The following is a 16937-nucleotide window of genomic DNA, read 5'->3' as shown; positions in this document are numbered from 1 at the left end:
AGGATCGCGCTGGGGACCGGACGGGCCCCTCCGCGGCTCGCTCTCCCCAGGTGTGTGCTCGCCCGGGCGCCTCTCGCTGGAGGTATTTCCTGCCCTTTCCCCCTGCCCCCCATTCCCGCCTCCCCAAAGGCACACCGTAACCGTGTGCTGTCTTCGCTGCAGATGAAGGATTTGGGGGCCGAGCACCTGGCAGGTCGGGAAGGGGTCCAGCTCTTCGGATTGTTGAACCTCTACTTGGAGCAGGAACAGCGGTTCCAACCGCGAGAGAAAGGGCTGAGCTTGATCGAGGCTACCTCGGAGGTAAGTCGCCCGGGAACTTGCTGCAGCTGCCGGGAGGATAACTTTTCTGTGGTTGTGGAGTGGAATCCAGACTGAAGACGGGCAGGTTTCTTCAGACCAACGTTGGGCTTCCTGGAGGACGAAGATACATCTTACCCGGGTCAAGCGTTTGTGTCTTAGCAAGAAGGAGCGTGATGCTGACTCCGGAGAAGTGTTTTTTCAGAGGTGGCCCTCCAGCCTCCGCTTCGGGTGGCAGGCTCCCTGGGCATCCAGCAGTTCACTTGTGGAAATGCCCTTTGCCTGTGAAACGCTTACTGCAGGTTCTCAAGTAGCTAATAAACAAACAGGCAACAAAAACCCATAAAGCAAGCAAGTAACCATCTGTGTCCATTACAGGGAATTGAACTATATTCGCTATGACCCTCTGGACGTGTGGCACCAGTTCATTTGGTGAACTGCCTAATTCTTTTGAGATGTACATTTTTAAAAAGCAATGATATTTGCACTTTTTGTAGCGGAAGAAGTGTATTGCTTTAGTTAAATATTACCCTTTCCCCCATATTCTCGAAGGTTATGGGAAAAAATTACCTTATTTGAATTGAATCTGTGCGTATTATCCATTTAGTTCTAAGAAAATAATAAACTTGGGCTCTTGGTTTTCATTGCAGAATGATAACACTTTGTGTCCAAGATTGAGAAATGCCAAAGTAGAAGACTTAAGGAGTTTAACCAACTTTTTTGGATCTTGCACTGAAACTTTTGTCCTGGCTGTCAATATTTTGGACAGATTCTTGGCTCTTATGAAGGTATTTAATAATTTTTTATAAATCTTCATTTTTCTATACCCAGTGCCTACTACAATGGCCAACATAGGAGGGTTCGATAAATATTTGGCAAATGAATGTACTTATGTCACCATACATAAACACTTTTAATAATTGGAACTATGATCTTTAGTGTCAGATTAAGAGACTACAAAATTAAGTGTATTGTATTTTAAGTTAGGTTTTGCTGTACGTCTTACATGCCTTCCCTTTGAAGATTTAACATAGTGAAGACTACTGTTTTTTAGGTAGTCTCTGTATACCAGTATGTATACAGTCCTTACTGTAAGGTTTTCATCTCCCATCATGTTTTTGTTGGAGCCTAGATGTTTTTAATACTGAAACAGAAGTGGAAGTATAACAGTCTATTGAAGGTGACCAACTGCCTCTCCTATAAGTCTGCTCGAAGCAGGGAGCCACAGTCTTACTAACAATTACCAGCAACTGTTAGAGAAATGTGGTGATTTCTCTGCCAATAGGATGCTGTCAGCTGCTGGGTCAGTTTTGAGGGCACTGAAAAGAAAAGGGCAGCCATCTGCCCATGGCAGCTTTTACATATGCTTCACTGCACAGCTGATGCAATATTTCTCCTGGGCAAAGTTGCATTGAAGTATGGGATGATTTCTTAGAGATAGGTAGATAAGAAGATTAAAAGATAAGTGGATGTGTTATTTTTATATCCAAAGAAGTAGTTTATTTTCTAGGAGTTGAAAGCTTCATGGTATTTTGGGAGAGAATGTACTTTTATGAATTTCATGAGTTTGAAAGACAAAGTATAGGCAGTGTTAGAAACTTGGCTTTTGAACTTGTATTTAATTATTTTTATCTGCATTTAAGTAATTTAAATGCCCAAAATGCCCTTTATTTTAAAGGAAGGTTAAGACAGTTTAAATTGTGAAAATGACTAAATATAATTGTGGGTAAGGAAAAGTACAGGGATGCAGCTTGTTTGTGTTCTGTCTTAAAAGTAGGGGCATTACTACAGTATTCTTAAGTGTCTGCTTTGCTAAATCAAGTAACAATTGTTAGAAGAAGACTTTTGTTTTTTTGTTTTTCAGGTGAAACCTAAACATTTGTCTTGCATTGGAGTCTGTTGTTTTTTGCTGGCTGCTAGAATAGTTGAAGAAGAATGCAATATTCCATCCACTCATGATGTAATCCGGATTAGTCAATGCAAATGTACTGCCTCTGACATAAAACGGATGGAAAAAATAATTTCAGAAAAATTGCACTATGAATTGGAAGCTACTACTGCCTTAAACTTTTTGCACTTATACCATACTATAGTATTTTGTCAGACTTCAGAAAGGTCAGTGGGATTAAAAATAAAAATTTTATACTTTAGATTGCTATAGCTAACAGTAAAGAAGTAGAATGCCAGTGAAGTTTATAGTTTTACTTCCTCCAAACTTTTTAATGGCAAGTCCTTAAAATTGTTTAAATCTTTGGAAGTTTAGTAAATAAATACATTGTTTTTTCTTTTCATTGTATAGGAAAGAAATACTGAATCTTGATAAACTAGAAGCTCAGCTGAAAGCTTGCAACTGCCGACTTACCTTTTCAAAAGCAAAAGTAAGTCAATTTCTTGCTTATATATGATTCACAGTTTCTGTTTTGAATTAAAAAATGTTTGTTTTACTTAAGACTTTTTTTTTCTTGTAGCCATCTGTGTTAGCTTTGTGCCTTCTCAATTTGGAAGTAGAAACTTTGAAATCCATTGAATTATTGGAAATTCTTCTGCTTGTTAAAAAACATTCCAAGGTAAATATATTCAGTTCTTATTCTTTAAAGCAAGTTTTCTTCCTAATATTTCACTTTGTTTTTTTTCCCTGTGGTGACTTAAACATTAAGTAATACTTTATGGGGCTCTTAACTTTTACACTCATTTTTAAAAATATCTCAAGTGTTGAAGTTCTCAAAATGCAGTTTTGACCCAGACAATATTAAACTGGAAGGGAATCCTGTCGTTAGCCTAGCTTCTTTCTGCATTCAGATGTCCCTTCTGTAGTATTCTTGCAAATTGATAATACAATGGTCTGTTCTAAAATACACACTAGGAAGTAGACTTACTAAATACACTGATGGCATCCCATTACATCTTTAGGCCTGATTCATCCCACTAGTAGCATTTCCAAAATAACATTAGCTTCGTTTTTCTTTTTAAACTCCTTAGGCCAGCCCAATACGTTTTTGGCAGTCATAAAGAGGTGTAGAACAACTAAAGGCACAGTCCCTTTTCTTAGACTTACAGTCTAGTTGGAGATAGATGGAACTTAACATGTAGTGGTATGTTCTGTCATTTATTCTGTGTCAGTGCCAGATAATACTGAACGTAGGGAGTACTTTGGGTTTTGTTAGCAGAAGAGTAAGGTAAGACAGGAGAGGCACTATGACTGGGAAGGTGTGGACCAAAAGAATCTTAGCAGTGATAGTTTGGGCAGCAAAGGCTTATTATAGCCAGGAAGCTGGTGGACTATAGAAGGTTTGGGAATTACTTTAGGGTAGGCTTGTAGATAGAATGTCTAGGTGATAGTCACAAGAAGCTGTGAGAATATCTAACTTGAGTGGTTTTGGAAGTCAAGCATGGAATGAGGCAAGGAGCCACAAATGATCAATATTTGGAACAAATGATGGAGAGAATGTTGGTACCATTGGAGGAAATTTGAGAGAAGTTAACTTGTGATCAAAGAAGTATGATTTTTACCTTCCAGGTGGTAGATGTCTAGCAGGTATTCAGCAGTCTGGAATAAAAACTCAAGATAGCCCTGACCGGTTTGGCTCAGTGGATAGAGCATCAGCCTGCGGACTGAAAGGTCTCAGGTTCGATTCCGGTCAAGGGCATGTATCTTGGTTGTGGGCACATCCTCAGTAGGGGGTGTGCAGGAGGCAGCTGATCGATGTTTGTCTCTCATTGATGTTTCTAACTCTCTATCCCTCTCCCTTCCTCTCTGTAAAAAATCAATAAAATATATTTAAAACACACACACAAAAAAACTCAAAATAAATCATAGTTGGAGATCAAGAGTTGAAATTTCTCATGAAATAATAAAGCCTTAAGAAACTTGGAGTCTTTTGCTTAGAGGTTGGTTGAAATGATGTTGGTTGGGCTTTCAGTGTTGGCAGTTTCACCATTAGGAGCCAAGTGAAGGAAGGTACACCTGACAGGTAAGAGCACTATCAGGTTGGGAAGAGGTTTTCAAGAAGAAGGTAGCCAAGAGTATTGAATTTTGATGAGAGGCCCTTTATAATGGGAATTGAAGGAGGTCATTGGATACCTAGGAGATGATGTTAGTAGAATGAGAAGGGAGTGGTAGAAGCCAGAATGCAGGGGGGTTAAGATGTAGCTGGAATGGTGGCCAAGATGATATAAAATTGTCTTCTGTTTGTGCTAAAAGTATTTGTGAAGTATTTTGTTTTTAACAGATAACTTCTAGCTTGTGTTTTAGTCAGGAATTTATTAGTTTTAATGTAAACCATTTATAATTTATCTGGAAATATCTTCAGTGAAAATTGATTCCTTGAAATAAACTGGGGCACTCCCTGGTTGTGGAGAAACTACGCCCTTTTGGGGAAATTCCTCTTCTGTCATACTGCTAACTTCTCCATTAGCATATATCTGGTATCTTAGTGTAAATGCATATTTTTAGCAATCAAAAATGCTTTGTTACAGAAACCTAAATTATTAATTTCCTTTGCATTGGGACTGTTAAAGAATATACTTAATAATTGATTTAGTAACAGACAAATGTTTTTAGGTCAGTGTATTTTCTTAATAGGCAAAACTTTCTATGTATTGAATCCTATGTAAATTATCTATACCTTTGGTGCTCATCTCCTAAACCAGTGATTACCCAATTTTGACTTCACACGAACCTTTTGAGCTCGGCGTGTCAGCATTTTGAAAAACCCTAACTTAACTCTGGTGCCGTGTCACATATAGAAATTTTTTGATATTTGCAACCATAGTAAAACAAAGACTTACATGTTTGATAGTTATTTTATATATTTAAATGCCGTTTAACAAAGAAAAATCAACCAAAAAAATGAGTTCACGTGTCATCTCTGACACGCGTGTCATAGGTTCGCCATCACTGCACTAGTATCACCTGGAGAGCTTTAAAAAAATTTTTGATTCCCAGGTTATACCCTACATCGATTAAATAAGAATATCTGGGGTGGGAGCCAGGCATCAGTATTCTTTTAAGGAGTGTAGGGTGATTCCAAGGTACAACAAGGCTTGGGAACCACTATTTTAACCTCTTGATTAAAATTTTTTTTTTCAGGTTAATGACACTGAATTCATTTACTGGAGGGAGTTAGTTTCTAAATGCCTCGCTGAATATTCTTCTCCTGAATGTTGCAAACCAGATCTTAAGAAATTGGTTTGGATTGTTTCAAGGCGCACAGCCCAGAATCTCCACAACAGCTACTATAGTGTCCCTGAGCTGCCAACAATACCAGAGGGGGGTTGTTTTGATGAAAGTGAAAGGTAAGCAGATTCCTTAACTGATTAGACTTCCCAGGCAAAATATACTCAAAATGGGACCCGGGAATATTATAAGGCATCAGAGAAAGTCCCTAGTCTAATAGCATCTTTTCTTCAGGTGAGAAAATTAGCCAGAAACAATTAATTATTAAAATAGGCTAATAATTTAGAAGTGTGCTTCCCCTCCCTCCTTTTTTAATAGTTTACTTACTTTTAGAGAGAGAGGAAGAGAGAAGAGAGTGGAACATCAATGGGCTGCCTCCTGCACACCCCCTACTGGGAATTGAGCCCACATCCTGAGCATGTGCACTGACCCGTGATCGAACCAGCAACCTTTTGGTGCATGGGACAATGCCCAACTGAGCCACACCAGCCAGGGCCCCCATTTTTCTTATTAAAAACAAACAAAACACCATGCTGTACATTATATTCCCAAGGTTTATAACTGGAAGTTTGTACCTTTTGACCATTTTTACCCACCAAACCCCTCTTTTTGCCAACTACCAAATCTGTTCTCTGTATTTGTGAATTTATGAGTTCTGTTTTTTTCGTTTTTAGGTTCCATGTATTAGATTAAACAGTATGTTGTCTTTCCACTGACGTTTCGCTCCTCCCCTTTAAAAAACTGGTTGTTTCCCATCTCCTTTGCTCTTTGAAATATAGTTTAGTTTTTTTAAAAAGTGAAACAGCATTCTGGGCTTTTCAGTGTTAGTATGAATTCCTAATATGGTCTGTGGGAAGAGGCTGTGGTTAAAGTGCCTCGGGGGGGAAAAAAGGAACCACCACCACAAAGGTAGCAGAATTCTGTAGATATTTTTACAGTTTTGTCAAATGCCATTGTCTTTTATTAAGTTAGATTGTTTTATATGGTAGGGATAAAGGACCAGAAGTTCCATTTCATAGCTTATTGGTTTTTTGGTTGGATATTGAAAGTATTAATGATGCAATTATTAATGCAAGAAAGATGGCGAAATCATGCCATAGGAGATATGTTGTCCTTAGCCTGCATTTATTGGATCTAACTTACTTAAAATTGTACAATTAATTGATGATAGAGTTATTGGTACAAGAATAATAGCTTGGCAAATAGTAATTTGTTGAAACCTGTTAAGAAAATCTGTATTTTCTAAGGAGATTATAATAGAATTCAGTTTAGGAAGTCCTTGTAAGTTAAATTTTCTCACTGTAAAGCTTAAATTTTGAATATAAAAATTCTGAGACTATAGATACTTGTTTAGCAGTTTTATTTTATTTAAGTATATTTAAAATAATGGACTTTGCTTTGTCTCTTCTTTTCTCTTTAGTGAGGACTCCTGTGAAGATATGAGTTGTGGAGAAGAGAGTCTCAGTAGCTCTCCTTCCAGTGATCAAGAGTGCACTTTCTTTTTCAACTTCAAAGTGGCACAGACACTGTGCTTTCCATCTTAGAAATCCTACTGTTCTGTGTCAGAATTTAAAGTGTGTGTACAGGTTTCCAAGCAATAAATGGGGGAGTAGGTAGTTCTCTGGTCCAACCCCCATCTAGGCAGGAACTGCATAGACTGGAATATACCTACTTTCTATTTATTATTCAGATCAGATCTGGCCTATTTTCATATTTAATCCTAAGCCATCAAATGGGTTAGTGCCTCTTGAACAAGTAACAATACTTTAGACATTGGCACTTTATTTTTCTCGTTGATCTTTAGCTACTTGGGGGAGGAGGGAAGGTATTGATACCTTCAATTTTATTACTTTTCAAGAATTTTTGAAGATGAATAGTATAGGTAATCTTAAACTTTTTATAAAGCCTTCAGGTGTCTTTATTTAAACAGATTGGGAGTGGGCCAGTACTTCCTTAGCAGGGAAAATGGATAAACCTTTAATGGTTTATCTTAAATCACTCCCCTACCCCCATTCTCAGAACAGAGAATACTAGTATACTCTTAAATGTCAAACACCTTCTTTGTTTCTTTTTTTTAAATAATCACTTATCTGATGCAGACTCTATAAACTTGGGAATTACAATGTTGCCATATCTGTAAATTTTAGTATGTAATGTGTTAGTTGAGGTTTCTGCCAAAGCAGAAATAATCAACAGGCTATGGTTATTAGGTAATTGCATTCCTAATGCCTAAGTATTCTCAGACCATAGTATTATTTTAATGTTACTAAAACAATCCATAATCTGATAGTTTTGCATGCACCTGTGTTAAAGCAGTGCAGAAGGTTGATCAGAACTAGGTAACTGTGGAATTGGTAAATGTTGATCAAGTAGCACATTTTATCTCATTTTCATATATTAAAAAAGTCTGCATGATTACATTTTACTTCCTTTGTAATTCACATTTCAAAAATAATGGTATTAGTGTATGGGTGCCAAGATTGAATATAAAGTAAAAAAAAAAAAAAAAAGAAAACTTAAGTGTGTGTAGTGTTACAGTTTTGAGCATATCTATGTGGTGGTACAGCCATAAGAATAGGGGACTTATAAACTCTGTACACATGAAATTCTGTACAGAGAATTTTTAAATTTTATAAATTGTATATGAAAATGTAAATATTAAAAAAATGTACATAAAAATACTGTATTTTTTTACCTTGTGTGTGATAGTCTAGTAATTGCATGTAAATATAATTTATTGTGTATTCTGTATTATAAATCAAACATTGATGACTTACTTTTAATGGTAAGTCAACATCCATTGGATGTTTTCTGAAGTGGATCTTTTTTGAAGTAATAATGGATTACAACTCAAAATAAAAATATTAATGAATTGTACTCCTTGTTTGCAATCATACCTTAATTTTTTGGTAAAAGAAAAAGTGCTTGCTTTATTTCAGTAGCGAGGCTTGAAGTGAGGCTGGAGTGCCTTCAGGATAAGCCCTCTCTCTATCTGGTAACCAGAAGTCCTCTCGGTAAGATTTCCTTATCACAGTTTGGCCCATAGCCTTGGGAGATACTGAAAGTGAATCTGTCATTTGAGAATTGACCTTTCTCTCAGATGGACTCATATTAAACAAAATGCCTATTAATTTATAGTGAAAGGCAACAGGTATCAAGTAGACCAGAATACTTAGTTTGGCAGATTAGTACAATCTCTGAAGACAAACCAAATTCTAATCAGGTTTCTTGGTGAATCAGCATGTAGGGGTGGTGGTGGCTGTGACTGAACCCTGCCAGCCTCTGGCTCTGGACCTCTTTTTCTAAGCCTTTGGGCTTGGCTTGTGTTGCAAGTGGTGGTTTTGGTTTTTGTTTTGTTTTTGCATAGGTTTCCCATTGAGTTTGATTTTATAGACCTTTGTTTTCTCTAGTTGATTAGAGAATCATATTCAATGTAGTTTTCATGTGATACCTCTTCTCCTTTGGAGATATGGGCATGTTTTCCTACTCTGCTAGTGGAGAGTCCCTGCTTACATATTTTGGTAAATAGTAAATATATTCTGCTTTCAGGTGTTTTTTTAAAAAATTCTCACTCGGGGTTATTTTTCCATTGATCTTTAGAGAGAGTGGAAGAGAGAGGGAAAGACAGAAATATTGATGTGAGAGAAACACATTGATTGGTTGCCTCTAGCATGCACCCTGACCAGGATTCGGGCAGGGGAGGAGCCTGCAACCAAGGTACATGCCCTTGACTGGAATCGAACCCGGGACCTTTGGTCTGCAGGCCAACGCTCTATCCATTGAGCCAAACCAGCTAGGGCTGCTTTCAGATTTTGGTTTGCTGAGATGTAAATGTTATTTGTGGCTTTCCAAATTTTGAAACCTTTAGTTCCTCCAGGGTTTTGTTACTTTTCGTACTAAATTCTCTTTTCTGTGTGAATCTGTCCACACATAGCTTCATCTGTTCTCCTTTCTGGTTTTTAGTTCATGTTGTCTAGAGCTCTTTACTCTCAACCTGCTTAGTCACAAATGGCCATCCAACTTGGAGGTTCTGATTACTCCCAGACCTGCTCTTCCTGTATAATCTATCTTGGTGGAAATGTATTCTATCTACTCAAGTAGGAAACTTAGATGATATCCTAGTCTCCTCCCACCTGTTTACTGGAGGTCACCATTGGTACGATTTCATTTATACTTTACTGGTATAACTCTGTCTTTTTTCTGCCACAGGTTTGATTTAGACCTGCATACTTTATCAGCAGGTTGCTACAACTTACTGATCTCTCAGCCTCCAGGCTTACTCGTAATTCCCTTGCTGCCTGGGTATCATTTAAAAATATGCAAATATGTCTCTCTGAAAAATTGCTCAATAGGTACCTCAATCAGAATAAAGTCTGTATGATGATATACAAGTCTTTTCCTAACCAGAACACTACACCTGTCTTTGGCCTTTTTGTTTTTCCTCTTCCCATTCCCTTAAATGTGTGTTAAGCAAGGTAACTGAAAGCTATGTGGAAGATGGATGGAGCAGGTAGAGATGAGTAGGAGGGAGACTGGTCAGGAGTTGTGCACAAATCTAAGAGGTGATAAAGGACTGAACTAAGGCAGTGGCAATGGGATGATGTGAATGATCCCACGTCCCGCATGGTTCTGGGTTCGGGATCTGGAGAAGGGGCTACACGCAAATGAGAGACGAGACAAGAAATAATAATTTGGAAATATTGGGGGCCAGGCGGGAAGCCCAATGCAAGAGAAAGTACTTCCACTGGTGCCCAGGCCTTGCCAACCTTTTATTCAATTTTGGATACACATCTAGCTCTTAGGCAGGTAATTGCGGTAAAGTTCAGTAAATATTAGAAAGATGTACTCAGAGACTATTTGGTCAGAAAATAGCTTGACCCCCATTGTCTGGTCTAAATAATCAGTGCATAGCTCTGGCCCTTGCCATGGGCTCAAGGTTCACCAGCATTCAGGGATCCTTGTTTACACTTCTCAGATAGTGAAGACAATGGGTGGCTTCCTGCAGAATGAGGAGGAGGGAGGAATTGAGAAGCACTGTCTATTCTCTTGAGGCATTACTGGGAGACTCAGACAAGTCTAGGAGCCTGGTTATGCCCTCCTTGGGCCATTCAACCAAGTGGCTTTCCCATGACTGGTGAATAAAATAGAGATTTCAGACTCCTGCACCATTTAGAGTAGAGAGGGAGCGAAAGCTACCATTTTGGTCTCATTTGCTCCTTGACTTGGCAAGAGATTTGGCTTTCCTGGTTTTGAGTATGTCATTTTCTGGGATGTGGTGTGCACACTTTGCTGCTTCTGCTCTTGTACATGCCGAAGTATCATTCTGTCTAGTCCCTGGTCTCCACCAATTTGATGTTCAGAAAGTGAGTTTGGACAAATAATGTGTTTTAATCCCCTGTCACACTCAAGTGAATACTCAGGTGAAGTATAGAGGCATTGGTTGCAGAATACTTCTCACATTTTAAACCATTTTCTTTATCTAGGATCTGACTTTTTCCTTCAATTCCTTTCACTTCAATATTGGGTTTAAAATAGGACGTTCCCCTCTGCCTTCCACCTTCCCTTGTGCGTATGCAAATTGTCAGCTTATTTAGATAACCAACTTATGTGATTCTTATATGGACAAAGACCATGTATTTGTCATTTGTCACTTTTGAGCTCAGGTTTTCTAATTATTTGTACCAGAAATGGTCAACAATGTACCATCTTTCTATGTAACAAATCAGGTTGTGTGGTCGTTTTCCCAACAGTTAATGAGCCTTCCCATCCCAGTGCATGAAGAGTGCGCTTCCCATCAAGAGGAGGAGTCTATTCCCCTTGAGTTTAGTTGGCCCTCTGCCTGCCTTGCCTACTAAAGTGCAGTGGAAGACGGTCCGTACATGCCCAAGCCTAGGCTTTAAGAGGACTGGCAGCTCCCTTTATCCCTCTTGGAAGACAGCCGCCATACCGCAGAGTTGCTCAGGTTGGATAACTGAGAAGATGAGAGGTCATGTGGAGAGAGGCTCCTGACATGCGAGGCCATCTCGCATATTAAAGCCTCAGCTAAGCTCCCTGCTGAAGTAACCCGCAGAGTACCCTTAACTACATAACACAGAGACGAGGAGCCATCAGCTGATCCCAATCAACCCAGAGACTCATGAAAAATAAGTTGTTTTAGGCCACTAGATTTGGGGATGGTTTCTTACACAGCAACAGATAACTGAGACAGGTTGCTTGTTTATAGTCAAATGATGGTAATATCTGAGTGGTAAGATTAACAGGTGATTTTTTTTCTAATGATGCTTATCTGTAGTCTTCATCCTCCCCCCAAATGGATTTGAATTATTAGTGTATTAACAGAATATAGAATGAACTTTTAAAAATACTGATTATGTCTTTTCCTTGATTAAAATCTTTAATGGCTTCCCAGTGCTCCTAGGCATCAAATTCAAACCCCGTACCATAGCTTACAAGACCCTGTTTGATTTGGTCCCTGCTCCCTTCTCAGGCTCACTGGCATGGCATTCACATACACACATTTTCCAGCCTAATTGTATTTTAGCTCCTCCCACTCTCCATGCTTTTGCTCACTACCTGACTTCATGCACACTGTTTCACCTGCCTGGAACATTTTTCCTGTCATCCCCATTAGGTAAAATCCTACTTATCACCTTAGGAGTTACTTCATTCACTCACTTATTCACTTTTCATTCACTTACCGGATATTCAAGTGCCTTTTCTGTGCCAGGCACCACAGTAAGTGCTTAAAATATAAAACCAGCCCTAGCCGGCTTGGCTCAGTGGATAGAGCATCAGCCTGCGGACTGAAGGGTCCCAGGTTCGATTCCGGCCAAGGGCACATGCCTGGGTTGCAGGCTCAATCTCCAGTGGGGTGCGTGCAGGAGGCAACCAATCAATGATTCTCTCTCATCATTGATGTTTCTATCTATCTCTCTCCTTCTCCCTTCCTCTCTGAAACCAATAAAGAAATATATTTAAAAATATATATATATAAAACCAAACAGAATGCACAGTGTCCCTGTCCTCATGCAACTTACATTCTGGTGGCAAATAAATTCACAGGGAATAATAGAATTTGTTAAATCCTCACCCAAGGATATGTTTTTTGTTTGTTTTTTTAAAATATATTTTTATTGATTTCAGAGAACAAGGGAGAAGGGAGAGAGAGAGAGAAACATCAATGATGTGAGAGAATCATTGATTGGCTGCCTCCTGCACGCCCCCTACTGGGGATCGAGCCTGCAACCCAGGCATGTGCCCTGACAGGGAATAGAACCATGACCTCCTGGTTCATAGGTCCACGCTCAACCACTGAGCCATGCCGGTCAGGCTGAAGGATATGTTTTTATTGATTTTAGAGAGAGAGAGAGGAAGGGGGAGAGAGAAAGAGAAAAGGGGAGAGAAACATTGATCCATTGCCTCTCATGGGGATTGAACCTACAACCTAGGTATATGCCCTGACTGGGAATTGAACCCACAACCTTTTGGTGAAGGGGATGACGCTCCAACCAACTGAACCACTTGGCCAGTAAATAATATAATTCTTAAGGTTGTGATGATGTTTTCTTCCAAGAAATCTTCCTGGAACGCCCCAACTTTCCTCTTCTTGTCAGTGCTGCATGTCTTCATATAACTCTATATTTTCCTAGCAGCTAATACCATGTCTGTCTGTCTCCCATATCTGCTTACCTTACCTGTCTGCTCTGGGAAGGCAGGGGCTGTTTTGTCTTTCTTGTTCATTGTTGAATTCCCAGCTCCCAACATAGTATCTGGCCCAAACTCCTGCAGTTACTGGTAGCAGGTAACTTCACTGACCACTTAATATGTTCCAGGCACCTCACATGAATTGTTTAATTCTCACCACAAGACAAGTACTACTATTAGTTCCATTTACATATGAAGAAACTAAGAATTAGAGAAACACTTTAACACAGATCTGGTAGGTAACCGGGCTATAATTCAAACCAAGCCTGTCTGCCAAACCCTACACTTAACCACAATGCTAAACTACTACCCGAACTTTGATGGTACTCATTAAACAGTTGTATAATGCATGAAACAATAACAGTTCTTATAAAGAATGTCCTACTCATAATACCAGTAAAATAAACCACAGTATTTTCCTGTTCAATTTTCAAGTGCTCTCACTCATAGAAAGAAAAAGTGGCTAAAATTTAGAATTAAATATCTTTAACTACCCAGGAGTCAAATATGCTCATGAGCAAATCCTAGGTAGAGAAGATGAAGCCTCATCAAAAGCTGGGGATTTTAATTTGCCCTGGGAATGTCTTCATACTCAGGCTTTTGGGCCCTTCCCAACCCTTGTGTGTCTAATTCCTCTACACTTCGGTAATAGTTTATACTTTATCATTATCTTGGGTCCCAAGGGCCATAGTCATTTGATGTTAAGGAGGGTGGAACTTTGTAACAATAGAGGACTGTTTTGTTGAACCCTTACTTGCCCTTTGCCTGTTTTACTGTTATCCAACATAGCAATCATCTGCCACTTACTCCTTGACTGCTCTGGGATTTTGCCAATAATTATTTCATATGTTTGCAGCTTACCCCTTGTCTAAACTCTGAGCTTCTCATGAGAAGAGACTGTGTCTTCTGCTTCCTCTATATCCTTTAACATGCCTAGCATGACGCTGGGACATATGCCAACATTTTTTTACACGTGTCACACCTGACTTTCTTTTCCATTCTTGATCTCAGCAATTCATAGTTGGGAAAGGTGAACCTCCATGCATGCAGGGACGAATTCACCCTCTCCACTGCAACATATATAACATTCCAGACCAATCAGAAGTTTACAACATCCATAGGGCAACCAATAGTAGGAAAGATCAGGGTACTATGTAGGGGCTCTAGGGGGTCTTCTCAGGCGGGCGATGCCACTTCCTGGTGTGCCGAGGAAGCTTGTGCAGGCGGAGCGTACTCACGCCATTGCATCTGCCGCAGCACTGAGATAAATCTCCTGAGCTCTCCCTACAGGGGGACATAACCCACCGCCACTCTTACGTGTACCTTATTTGAGAGTATGATGTAGAGATCAGGAACACAGGCTCCTAGCTAGACTGTCAGGATTTGATCCTGGCTTGGCCACTCACTATCTGACTTGACTGTTAACTAAAGTGTTTCTGCCTCAGTTTCTTCATCTGTAAAAGGGGTCAATAACTTTAGCAACCTGTGCTGGATACGGGAATGTGCTACCTAAATGCCTGACTACTGGGAATGTGGTTGGCACAGAGCCTTCCACTGACAGCAGCTTTAGAGATGCCCACCTGGGGAGCAGCCTGACCCAGGGTCATGCTCTGTCCAGGAGGGACCACATCTAGAGATCAGTTAAGGTGGAAGGAGATCTAAAGGCTTGGTCACTTGGATATAACACAGGACCGCCTAGATGGGTCATTTTGGTCTCAGAGCTCCCTATGGGGTTGGCTGAGGATGCTTCGTGGCTCAGTTCCCTCCCAACCTTGCTTCCTTCCCCTCCCTGCCATGGCTGTTGATCCTAAAGGCATTTCATAATGAACATCCTGCACCCTAGCCTTTGTCTCAGAATCTGCTACCCGAAAAACGTCAACTGCAGGACTGACTCGTGGGGTCACTGTGGGTATTGAATGACAGGACAATGATTTGGAACAGTGCCTGATATATCACCAATAAATATTAGCTATAATCATTATTACCTCACTTTTGTCTATATCCTCTTACTTCCCTGCTGGGATAAAACTCAATTATTTATTTCACTATTAGTGAGCTACTGTGATATGCTGAGTTTTGTTTGAGGCACTGAGGATGCATCAAGGAATCAAAGCATAGGTCTTACACTGAGGAAAGGCAGACATATCAATTACCAAGCAGTGGAAGAAGCATGATATTAGAAACATGTCCATGGCCCTGTGCTAGTGTCCTGGCCTTGTTTCTGCATGGATTCTCTAATCTTCCAGAAGGAACTAGAAAACCATTTGGTGTGATTTCGGTCATTCCAGGGAGGTCCTCTTCACAGTGCCCCTCACATCCCTGTCCCCCCCCTAGTTCATTCTGTCATCCCATTTCTTTTAGCTAAAGATGTTGAGTCTGGATAAAAGGTAAATATCTCCAACAGGGTTTCAGAAACTGTGGTTTGGGCCTGAGCACCCATTCGCTGTGAATGTAGTTGTTTTTTAATATATTTTATTGATTTTTTACAGAGAGGAAGGGAGAGGGATAGAGAGAGCTAGAAACATCGATGAGAGAGAAACATCAATCAGCTGCCTCCCGCACACTCCCCACTGGGTATGTGCCCACAACCAAGGTACATGCCCTTGACCGGAATCGAACCCGGGACCCTTGAGTCCGCAGGCCGACGCTCTATCCACGGAGCCAAACCAGTCAGGGCTGTGAATGTAGTTTTGGGCAAGCACATGTGTTATTTTGGATACTCCAGAAAGCAGATGGAGTCAGAGTGCAATAGATTTTTCGGGCGTGACACCTGTGAATGAGAAAGGAGGAGGAAGGAGGGTCAGGTAGGGAGAGCCTGGGACTGTGATGCAGGTCTGACAAGACTCAGCCAATCTGGGACATGGGAGCACAAGTCGCCTGTTAGAAGAACCCCATGTGGATGGAAATGTCGAGGCCCAGCACCCCCAGTGCTCAGGCGCTGCCTGCAGATTACTCAGGAAGAGTGTGGCTTCAGCTGGAATGCTGAGGTGGCTCTTGCAGGGCTGCAGCTGGAGGCTGAGGGCTGCTGCCCTCGTGGCGAAATGGCAGGTTCTCTCTGGAGGGAGATCCGTGCGGGGATCCTTGTGGGGCACCTCCATAAGCCCTCTGAGAACTCGATTTTTAATCTGAGAAGGGGAGATACTAAGAACTGCAAAAACTCTTGACAAGAACACTCCATTCAACCCCTTGCACTAATGGACTTGACCAAACGTTTACAGGCTTCTAGCAGCCTAAGGTGTTATCCCTGGGGCAACCCAGCCTCCTTCTGAGTTCCTGTCTGGAAAAGTTCAGGGCTGTCAACAGAATTGACTGTTCTAGCCAATGCCTGACAGCCCTTTCCTAGAGCATTTACCAAAAAGGGCTTACAATTGTGAAACCTTTTTCTGTCCCTTACTGATGTACATGCAGTTCCTGTAACTTGGGGTATCTTTCTTGAGGATCTGAAAGCCATGCCTTTGAAATATAATCATCAGGAAGGATAGGGCCTCTGTCTCCGAGTCTCCGTGGGAAGATAGAATTCCAACTTCCATAATTGCCAGCTTGTAGACACAGCTGGCCTATCACATTGACACTCACTGACTCTCTCTGTAATTTTTCATGGAGCCTTCACTTGCTTCCCCTCCCTTAGCACTCATTTCATTCTCTTTATGTCCCTTTGAAATACCCAGTCATCTCTGCCCCAAATCTGAAAGGAGCTCAGCTCTCTCCTTTGGTCTTTGACAATTCTAAGACCGGCCTTTCCTACCTCCCAGGGCTAGGA

General features: G+C 40.6%; 1 protein-coding gene across 3 annotated transcripts in view; it reads left to right on the top strand.

Annotated features, from left to right (window-relative positions):
• Positions 1-8241, top strand: part of CCNG2 (cyclin G2) — a 9808-nt gene extending 1567 nt beyond the window's left edge. The window contains exons 1-8 of one of the 3 annotated variants that reach the window (XM_005857436.2): positions 8-82; positions 163-300; positions 948-1085; positions 2162-2412; positions 2597-2675; positions 2766-2864; positions 5387-5592; positions 6894-8241. In XM_005857436.2, coding sequence (XP_005857498.1) covers positions 163-300; positions 948-1085; positions 2162-2412; positions 2597-2675; positions 2766-2864; positions 5387-5592; positions 6894-7017 — 1035 coding nt within the window. In that variant the 5' untranslated portion in view covers positions 8-82 and the 3' untranslated portion in view covers positions 7018-8241. Of the gene's footprint in view, positions 1-7; positions 83-162; positions 301-947; positions 1086-2161; positions 2413-2596; positions 2676-2765; positions 2865-5386; positions 5593-6893 lie in introns of those variants that run through there. The other 2 variants (XM_014544803.1, XM_005857437.2) reach the window with 2 other exon arrangements.
• Positions 8242-16937: the final 8696 nt, after the last annotated feature.

Source organism: Myotis brandtii, unplaced genomic scaffold, assembly GCF_000412655.1.
Source record: "Myotis brandtii unplaced genomic scaffold, ASM41265v1 scaffold111, whole genome shotgun sequence".
In the NCBI taxonomy this organism is placed as follows: domain Eukaryota; kingdom Metazoa; phylum Chordata; class Mammalia; order Chiroptera; family Vespertilionidae; genus Myotis; species Myotis brandtii.
This window is presented reverse-complemented; position numbering and strand designations above follow the sequence as displayed.